The sequence below is a fragment of the Brassica napus genome, chromosome A3 (genome assembly GCF_020379485.1).
Source record: "Brassica napus cultivar Da-Ae chromosome A3, Da-Ae, whole genome shotgun sequence".
NCBI classification, from domain to species: Eukaryota; Viridiplantae; Streptophyta; class Magnoliopsida; order Brassicales; family Brassicaceae; genus Brassica; species Brassica napus.
In genome coordinates, this window is record NC_063436.1 from 244,345 (window position 1) to 254,568 (window position 10,224).

The window sequence follows — 10,224 nt, forward strand, 5'->3', positions numbered from 1 at the left end:
CATTTTTTATTGTCCAATGTCTAAGTTTTGATGATAATTTTTTTTTCAGTAATCAAATACTTTTACTTTTAGACTTTTAGTTGATAGTTTTAACTGTGATTTTTCTTTTCTACGGTAGCTTATAAATATTTAAAATACTATATAATAATACTTGAATATTTATACTTATCATAAATTAATTTCGACACCGGTAAATACTGTGGCTGCCTCCGCCACCGGAGTTCGACAAGCATGGTTTAGTTGTTTTCATTAGTTTTTCAAATACAGCTACGTTTTGTGAAAGTGTGGAAACATTAAATATCAAGATCTACTTATACTTCTATATTATTGACTGCATGCATGACAACGCATACACAACCCTATTTTCCGTTACATGTGCAATTATAAATCTAAAAATAACTTTGCATGAAACGTTTTCATTATTATTGTTATTTTTTTTAAATAAACCCCTGCGATGATTAACCGTTAATTTTGTATTATACTAATTCTATATGAACATGGCGGAGTGGAATGTTCGTGTCAATATTATAATCCCTTCTTCTGTGAAATGTTGCTTCCACTCCGTGGCCATCAGATTAGGCATTAAACATGCACACTTTCTCTGTAAAATAACAAGAATTTAACAACAAAATATTTGGGGTTAAAGTCATATCTGCGTTTGACAAATGTCCTAACGCCTCATGTACTTTAACATAATCTCTTATTGCCACATATAATGTGGCCTAACATAGTCGTATACTCGTGTATATGGCACCAAATTTTAGCTTAACTATATATTAACAAAAAGGTTATAACTCCCGTTAGTGGGGTTCTAAAAATGTCACGGTGGTGTTCAAAGGCTACTTGTGCCACTTTCTCATTTCTAGAAGAAGATTTGCATTTACTGGGTGGATCCGCTTATAACATAGACAAAGAGAAACACGTCTCCATGCACCCCCTTACATGATTCCTTTTTTAAAATAAAAAATCTACGTTTTGGGAAAGAAAAATAACATTGTGAAAAGTGAAAACTATCACAGATTTTGAGATACAGCTATAAGAGTGCACTTCCACCTTAGGTTCATAGCACTCTCTTCTTCTCCGCCTCTTCGTTGGTTTTCGTTACAAAAAGAAGATGAAGCAAGAGGAGCAAGAAAGGGAAGATTTGTATCACACCGATGACGATGAGGACGAAGAAAGCCAAGCCCATAGCTCTGTTCCGTCGACTCCTTTATCTCGTAACGACTCCAATAATGATGCCGTTTCATGGCCTCAGAGTTATCGGTAATTAAATCATAAATATTGTTCTGTTATTTTGTTTGTTTGTAAGAGATCTAAGAAAAATCTTATTTAGATGATTTTTTTTTTCTTTTATTGGTTTTATTTTCAGACAATCTATGGATTTGTTGACTGGAGTTACACCTCCTATTAGCACAAATCTTGTGTCTTCATTTCGCAAGCGGAGACAAAGCTCTGCTTTTGGTTCATTTGCTTCTTCCTCAAGCAAACAGTCACTTCTCATCGACAAAGATGAGACTCAAAACTCTGTTGTAACATCGATCAAATCATTTATTGATTCTCACCTCAAGCTATCAGTCCCGGATGATCTTTCGATTCCACAAGAAAACCGCAAGTGCACTATATCTCAGTCCGTAATAAACGGTAATCAATCAGAAGTTTCTCAAACTGACTTTTAGTTTGGTCTTTTTTGAGTGTTTCTGCTAGTGCATCAAAAACAATAAACTTCTATTTGTTGTAGGAGTCAATGTTCTATGTGGAGGAGCTTTACTTACAATGCCTTATGCATTGAAAGAAGGAGGGTGGTTAGGGCTTCTCATACTCTTCTCCTTTGGCGTCATCACTCTCTACACAGGTATTCTCCTCAAGAGATGTCTCGAGAATTCACCTGGAATCCACACTTACCCGGACATCGGTCAAGCTGCATTCGGCACCACTGGACGCATACTCCTCTCTGTAAGCTATCTCTGCCTTCTTAACAGATCATCATAACTTGTGTATGATCCTAATATGTTTAAACATTTCCAATTACATTTCAGATATTTCTCTACATGGACTTATACGTAAGTACCAAACTCTCTTTCACGTTTAGGGTTAATTAGTCCAAAAACACTTATACAACACAAAAAAATATTTTGATTGAATATTACTGAAGCTATTTTCTTGTATTTGTAGGCAACTTGTGTGGAATACATAATAATGATGAGTGATAATATGTCAGGGATGTTCCCAAATACCTCCTTATACATTGCTGGAATATCTCTAAACTCGAATCAAGTTTTTGCCGTTACCACCACTCTTATCGTTCTTCCGACTGTTTGGCTTAGAGACCTTAGCTTATTGTCCTATATATCAGGTTCATCTCCTAAATTATTTGATCTATTTTGTCTCCTAAGCGTGACTTTTCATTCATTTTTCTTTTTAATAGCCGGAGGTGTATTCTCTTCAATCTTGCTAGCCCTTTGCCTCTTTTGGGTCGGATCTGTAGGCGGAGTTGGATTTCAACTTCAAGGACAAGTTCTTGATTTAACTAACCTACCTGTCGCTATCGGAATTTATGGGTTTGGTTTTGGGGGTCACGCTGTTTTACCCAACATTTACTCATCCATGAAAGAGCCTTCCAAGTTTCCACTGGTGCTTCTCATGAGGTAGAAAGAACCATTTCTTTTGCTACAAGAAACCTCTAGTTAGGGTTTATTTCTATCCCTTGTGATATCATGATATTATTCATTTTGCAGTTTTGGGTTTTGCACGCTGTTTTATATCGCTATATCGGTTTGTGGATACACGATGTTTGGTGAAGCGATACAATCACAGTTCACGTTGAACATGCCTCAACATTTCACCTCATCTAAAATCGCGGTTTGGACAGCAGTAAGATAAAGACACAACTCATCTCTTCTCCACTTTATGCTCATAATGTTTTTCTTTTCTCAGTTCATTCTAAATTGTTATCATATTAGGTTATTACGCCAATGACAAAATACCCTTTAACGCTCACTCCAGTCTTGCTAAGCCTAGAAGAACTCTTACCTTCTTCGTCAAGAAAGATGAGATCCAAAGGTGTCTCTATGCTTATCAGAACCATCTTAGTTCTCTCTACTTTGGTCGTCGCACTCACAGTCCCATTCTTCGGTACTATTTCCCTACCTCTCATTCCTTCACAACCTAACTTGTTTCTCAAGAAACCATTTCTAGAAAACAATAACATCCGTTATCGGAAAAAATGTCAACTGCAGCTACTGTCGCGGCTCTGATCGGATCTTTCGTCGCAATGCTTATCGTAAGTTTATGCAAGAACAAAAAAAAAATATTTTTTGATATATCAATGATAAAAATAATGTTCTTGACGATTTGTTTTTTTTTTTTCGTTTTCTCAGGCCGTAATATTCCCGTGTCTCTGTTATCTAAAGATTATGAAGGGTAGATTAACTAACTTTCACGTAAGAATATGATTCTATATGTTCAATTTTTATTCACGCAAAAAAAAATTATTTACGTTTTCATAGTCAATGCTTCACAAACACATAAACTAGCTTAGCTTTGATTTATAAGATTTTCGTTTTTTCAGATGGCGATTTGTGTACTCATCATTATCGTCGGCGTTGTGAGCGGGGTCTGCGGAACTTACTCTGCTATTGTCAGATTAATCGGCGAAATGACTTGACTGGTTTTGCGGGATAAGGAGCATATTCTTTCTTGAGAGAACTTCAACCAAGTTTTTATTTTTAATATTTGCTACTAGTTTTCTTTCATCCAAGCGTTATTTCACAGTGTCGCGGCTTAATCTACGGATTTTTTTTTTTTTTGTTGTAACACCGGTATCTATGGATTATACACTATATTACGTTCTTTATTTTAGAAAAAGGGCTTACTATACTATATATAGTGCTGGGCAAAACCATAATCTGATGTGGAAATATATCTCCAAATACCATATGCAGAGCCGTGCTTAGAGGCTTTTGAAAAAGGCATTTGCCTAAGGCCCCCAAATTTTGTAGAAATTTTAGGGCCCCAAATTACAAAAAAAAAATACTTTTACATAGTAGTTAACATATTCTCTTAGTTAAATTTTTATTTTTATTTGAATTTAAATTGGACTTCTGTTTTAAGTAACTAGGTTTGTGATCATTTTTGCTATATTTTAAATAAAACTATAAAGATTATACTTCTAAAAAATTGTAAATATTTGATCACATTGGTCTTTTCTTTTATATGCTATGAGTTAGATTTATTTTATATATTTATGAGAATATGATAAAGAAAATACAATATTTTCAATATATAGTTTATTATAGTTAATTTAAATGCTAAGATTTACATTTTTGACAGCTAATAACATTTCAATCAAAAATTTATATCTTTGTATTTATATTACAAATTCATACATTTTGTTCATGATTTAAAAGAAAATTTAAAAAACGTTTATGTAATAATTCAAAACTTTTGAGTGATATATATATATATATATATTATTAAAAATATATCATGTAAAATATATTTTTAAACTCGCCTCGGGCCTCCAAAAACCTTCGCACGGCACTGACCATATGCTTATCTAAAATTGACCAGTGACATTTTGGGTAGATTATAAAAACGATGGATACGTCTAAACTCGCAGTGACCATACACAAATACTTTCTCGAAGCTCGATCTTATTTGCTAAATAATTGAACCGGATGAATGGTAGCTTCTCTTCTTCATTTTTTTTAAAACATTAGTAGCTTCTCTTCTTCCAAGTCTAGTATCAACTCCAACACAAGACACGGCTCAAGGATTTTACACTTGTGATTCAGCATGTGGCCTTAACCCAGCAGGTTGACTTGTACGATAATAAACAAAGAAAAATAATTCGTACGTTATCTACAAAGTCAATCGTACCGAGAGTTTAGTTGCGGTGGAACATGAAAATAGTCAAATGCTGAAAATGTACGTCGAGATAGATGAGTTAGCGTATGCGTATCAATTAAAATTAAATGTGAAGCAACAAACAACTAAATGAATAGTTTCATGTTACTGTTTTCCTAATTATGTTTTTAAACCATTAATAACGGTCACCGACTAGTTGATAACTTGATATGTACGCAATACTAATAATTATGCATCTATCAACTTAGAACGCATTTTTCTTAGATAAAATAATATTTTTTCTAACAAACTCAAAGTCGACCGCTGTTTGAAGTAATGTGGCGGTTTCGATTGTACATAGGAAAACACCAAACTAGTGCTGGGTGTCAAGTGGTACGGACGAAGTGAGATCTAAGTATTTCTTTGCTTCTAAAATTACCCCAAAATACTAATTGCACATTTGCACATGCATTTCTCTTTACTATTTTCTCGTAAACGGGTACTGATACTTAATCAACAACATGGATTAAAAAATTAACTCACATGTAGTACAATTTATTAAGTGTCGTCTAATGCGATAGATTATTAGTCTCTAATAGTTTTTTTGGTATAGGATGGGATTACAAATTTACAGATTTACATCTAATTCATACGATATATGTGTAAACAGTGTAATTAAAATACAGTTTGACAAATCGACTAAAACCCAACAAAATTGTGAAAACATATCGTAGTTAGAGATATACATATATACTTACGTTCCTTGAGATCAATTTCTTATAGAACTATTTCTCAAAAAAAAAAAAAATTATAGAACTAAAAAATATGAGCTACAATAAATCTAGCCACATGGATATAGTGGTCGAATATTTTAAAATTTTATATAAAGTTATATGATATATATATATATATATATATATCGTTTTAGTTGTCAATATAACTCGTTTTAGTATATATTTTATATGATGTAATATTCTCTATTTTTTTCTTTATGCAGTTATGTATCAGTATGAATTTAAAAACATCTATTTTTTTCTTTATACACCACATTTTGAACAAACATGCATGTATACTTTTTTTTTTGAAAACGGTCTACAACATGCATACATAGTATCCTTACAACCAATGAAACACATCTATAACATGCATACGTATTTTCTTTATTACCGTTTCTGACGATACAACAAACATACATATTGGATCGGATCGGAGGGTTTAATTCATGTGAGATTTCCAATTTGTCACCCAACTTGCAAATTGACCAAAGGAAAATGCATCAGGTGCCCATGTGCGCACCATGTGTGTATGCTATCATTTTGCTTATGTATTATAATAAAAATATTATTAACTGACTAACAATGAATACAAAATATTGCATTTGAGTGATGTTTGGTATTTATCGTAAATACCAAAATAACAATAGTAGCAACTGACTAACAATGTATTGTTAGTCGATGTTACTTCTTAGCTAGATATCACAAAATAACAATGAGATTGCATTTATTAATTTGAGAAAACAATCCCCAAAACTTCAAATAAACTGCATTCTACAAAACAGTTATCAGTTTTAGCGAATTCGCCATATTATATACCACCTTTGATTAAGTCTGACTCAGTTCTATCCCTTTTGGTTGTCAAAAGAAAAAACTATACCGATTACTGAGAAAAAAAAAACTATACCACCTTTGATTGATTAGATAATCAGTTAAGGTCAGTCTGACGCAGTTATAATCCTCTTTGGGCTAATACGGCTACTATTCCCGATGAAACTACAATTTCAGCAAAATATTTGAAGTTACTTTTTCAGACTTGAGTCCGTAACTTTTTTTTAACCTAACGAATAAGTAAAATTTTGATGACGAAAAGGGTCAGAAGATTTTTCTTTATTGCTTTACAGAAAGCCAGAAACAAGAATAAGTACCAAAAATGGAATAGCTAATGCCACAGATGATTTCAAACTTCAAAGAAAAATGGAACATAATGTTCCAAAAGAAAAAATGAACAATTATAATTTTGTAAGGTAATTTTTCGTATTTCCTTAGATAATTTTAAAATATAATTATACTTTCAGATGAACATATAATTATCACGAAATAATCATTTGATGTTTTCACATATCTTTTATAACTCTTAAAGAAACACTGTGCACTAATTTAAATATATAAATGATGAAATATGCACATATACATGATTATTACGTCGGGATGATAAATAAAGTCACTCAATCATAAACGTTAGTAATTGATTTAAGCCAAAAAAAAGGAATCAAACTTCAATGCGGAATCACAAATTATGTGTTTTTTCCTTTGATTGAAAGTAATAAAAAAATCCTTTAAGAAATTAAATTTGAATAAAAAGTATTATTAATTACCGTAAACTCTTTGCTCTCTCCCTTCATAAGTAGCCTTCCTACCTTTCTCCTCTCACACAATACTCCTCTCCCTCACTCTCTCTCTCTTTTCCAGAAACTTAAACTTTTTCTATACTAAGAAAAAAAATGGTGGCGAAATTAATGACAGCAATGGCGATTATGGTGGTTGCTGCTCTGACGTTGACCACAGTGAACGCTAAAATACCAGGAGTTTACACCGGAGGTCCCTGGGTAAACGCACACGCCACCTTCTACGGTGAAGCTGACGCTTCCGGCACTATGGGTACACTCTCTCTCACACCTATAGTTTTTATTTTGTACCCAAAGTTTTCAAATTATCAATTTCATCCCCTTTCTCACACCCTACACACTTTTTCTCACTTATTTTATTCATCGTATCCGAAAAGTTTTCTACTATTTAATTAATCTGCGGATCCTCTTTTTACAAATTTCACCAATATCTTACATATAATTAATATTATTTTTTTCATTCAAAATCATAATATACATATTAAAGATCTCCAAATACGTCATTTTAATATCAAAATCACGTTTTTAGCACACTATTCACTGAATAGACATTTAACTAACGGTTTGTCATTGTTCTATAGGTGGTGCGTGCGGGTATGGAAATTTGTATAGCCAAGGTTACGGTGTGAACACGGCGGCTTTAAGCACGGCCTTATTCAACAATGGTTTGAGCTGTGGGGCTTGCTTTGAGCTCAAATGTGTCAATGATCCAGGCTGGTGTCTTCCCGGAAACCCATCCATTCTTATCACCGCCACTAATTTCTGTCCACCTAACTTTGCTCAAGCTAGCGACAATGGTGGTTGGTGTAACCCTCCTCGTGAGCACTTTGATCTCGCCATGCCTATGTTTCTATCCATTGCTAAGTATAAGGCCGGTATTGTCCCAGTCTCTTACCGCAGGTAGATCTTCATATCTCTATAGTCCACTCTGTTTTCCTTATCTCCTCCCTCTTAGCGAAGGTAGATTTTTATTTTACTTCAGAGGTTTTTTTTCTTCATCTTTTTTTTAATTAGAATCTAAGAATCTGTGAGCTTGAAGATTTTCAGAGTTTTGGCATGTTCACTCTATTCTTTATTCCATATTTTCTTATTTTCCCGAGAAAGTTGCTAAAGCTTTTCTTTATTTTTCTTGGAAACCAAACATAGGCTCCGAATGGTAACAACGGGTTGGACGGTGCGGGACAAGCAGATTTGTTAGTGTGGTGCGGTTTAGATGCGGTTTATATTAACAAAACGCATATTGCGGGATAAGTGCGGTTCATTTAAAAGAAGCGATTCAAACAATATGTGAATGGTGACCAAAGTAATAAATAGTGCGGGATGGATGTTTAAATAAAAATAATAAACTAAAAGTGAAGAAAAATATAAAATAATATTTAAATAACTTAAAAACATTTTATTATCAACTAAAAAAAATTACAAAGAACCGAGTTGACAAAAAAAAACAAAGAACCGCACTTTGAAATGCACCTCTTTTGCTGTGGTTTAATGTGCATGGCGTTCCACTGATTTTCTTATGTGTGTGAACCGCCCGCGTTCCATTTCATTTTTATATTATTTAATTTTCAGTCCACAATATATTAAGATTACTAAGTTGAATGGTAACCTTAACTGCGGTTTAGTCCGTCCCGCATGCCAACCGCAGTACACATTCATAGCCATAAAAGTTTTTCTGTTAACGTACTGTTTTAGTTGAGTCTATGCAGTCACACCTTTACTGTCTTTTAGAACTAAACTTTTTCTTCGCCACAACACACCCATCTTGGGAATTGCTAAAACACCCTTTTTACTATGACGTTGTTAGATAATGTCTGGGACCTCTGGGTAAAAATCCCGAGGGCGATTCAGTAGTTTACACATCTCAACCCTTCTTGTATTAGATTCGAGACAATTTTGTTTGTGGTGAATTGCATTGAAGTCAGCTAAGGCCCGACACTTCTTCACTGCACCCCATTCATTTGCCGGTTATCCACATAACCATAAACAGTCGGATGATCAGAACAACTATAATTTCACTTCCTTTCACGAAAATGCCTAAAATTGTTAGAAATTTTTAGTGTCTATCTCATAAGTACAAACATAGTCTACTAATTTGTTTTTTTTTTTTTATATATATATTATCGACATAAAATAACAGCAACAATAACAAAGGACATAAATAATGTCAAAATATAATATATTTTTGGCGGTGTTGCAGGATCCCATGTAGAAAGAAGGGAGGTATGAGATTCACGATCAATGGATCCAAGTACTTCAACTTGGTGCTGGTCACTAACGTAGCCGGAGCCGGAAACGTCCAGATGGTGAGTGTTAAAGGAAGCAACACAGGTTGGTTAGGTCTAAGCCGGAACTGGGGACAAAACTGGCAATCCAACGCAATTCTTGTCGGCCAGTCTCTTTCCTTCCGAGTCAAAACCTCCGATGGCCGAAGCTCCACTTCCAAAAACATCGTCCCGAGTAACTGGCAATTTGGTCAGACTTTCTCCGGCAAGAATTTTCGTGTCTAATTCCAAAAAATAAACATAAATTGAAGATTTTTCTCCGGCAAGATATATTGAAGATTTTTCTAATATATATGTTTACGTGTCTTTAAATAAAGTTACGGTTTGGAATTGGGTTTTACCATTATTCCCTTATTTTCTCAGGGGAAGTATTGGGATGCTTGTTTGGAAGTAAGGGTTTTATTTTAAAACATTTAGGCTTAGTTTTTGTTTGTTTTTGGTGTGTTGTGTCCTGTTTAGTTATGTAGAGCGGCTGAAGCGGCTTCAAAAACAAAGGGTTGCGATAAAGATATATGTTGCCCGCAGCTCTCCTTTACGTTCTGATTGTATTAGCCATATATATGAATATCGAGAAACTTGGATTTATATAAATAAATTTATTTGATAGTTATCTGTGTGCTAAGTTTTAATATATTGATGTGGTGTATGGATTGCTTATGTTACGTTTGTATTTGTGTTAGAATCTATTTAATTTGT

The 10,224-nt window shown here is 33.7% G+C and overlaps 2 protein-coding genes across 2 annotated transcripts; both read left to right on the plus strand.

Annotated features, from left to right (window-relative positions):
* Positions 1 to 1,003: 1,003 nt before the first annotated feature.
* Positions 1,004 to 3,856, plus strand: LOC106443019 (amino acid transporter AVT1E-like). Its single transcript, XM_013884638.3, has 11 exons — positions 1,004 to 1,263; positions 1,370 to 1,641; positions 1,739 to 1,953; positions 2,037 to 2,060; positions 2,173 to 2,353; positions 2,426 to 2,645; positions 2,736 to 2,871; positions 2,961 to 3,132; positions 3,237 to 3,280; positions 3,378 to 3,440; positions 3,569 to 3,856. Exons 1-11 carry the CDS (start codon positions 1,115 to 1,117, stop codon positions 3,662 to 3,664), a joined length of 1,572 nt encoding a protein of 523 aa, XP_013740092.2. The 5' UTR covers positions 1,004 to 1,114; the 3' UTR covers positions 3,665 to 3,856.
* A 3,382-nt stretch (positions 3,857 to 7,238) lies between these two features.
* On the plus strand, positions 7,239 to 10,138 carry LOC106429088 (expansin-A9). Its single transcript, XM_013869834.3, has 3 exons — positions 7,239 to 7,499; positions 7,828 to 8,146; positions 9,444 to 10,138. Exons 1-3 carry the CDS (start codon positions 7,343 to 7,345, stop codon positions 9,751 to 9,753), a joined length of 786 nt encoding a protein of 261 aa, XP_013725288.1. The 5' UTR covers positions 7,239 to 7,342; the 3' UTR covers positions 9,754 to 10,138.
* Positions 10,139 to 10,224: the final 86 nt, after the last annotated feature.

Excerpts from the sequence above, each read along its gene's own strand:
- LOC106443019 (XM_013884638.3), top strand. The coding sequence starts at position 1,115 with ATGAAGCAAGAGGAGCAAGAAAGGGAAGATTTGTATCACACCGATGAC. Across the intron at positions 2,872-2,960 it reads AAATCGCGGTTTGGACAGCA|GTTATTACGCCAATGACAAA; the intron begins GTAAGATAAAGA and ends TTATCATATTAG. Across the intron at positions 3,281-3,377 it reads CTTTCGTCGCAATGCTTATC|GCCGTAATATTCCCGTGTCT; the intron begins GTAAGTTTATGC and ends TCGTTTTCTCAG.
- LOC106429088 (XM_013869834.3), top strand. The coding sequence starts at position 7,343 with ATGGTGGCGAAATTAATGACAGCAATGGCGATTATGGTGGTTGCTGCT. Across the intron at positions 7,500-7,827 it reads TGACGCTTCCGGCACTATGG|GTGGTGCGTGCGGGTATGGA; the intron begins GTACACTCTCTC and ends ATTGTTCTATAG. Across the intron at positions 8,147-9,443 it reads GTCCCAGTCTCTTACCGCAG|GATCCCATGTAGAAAGAAGG; the intron begins GTAGATCTTCAT and ends GCGGTGTTGCAG.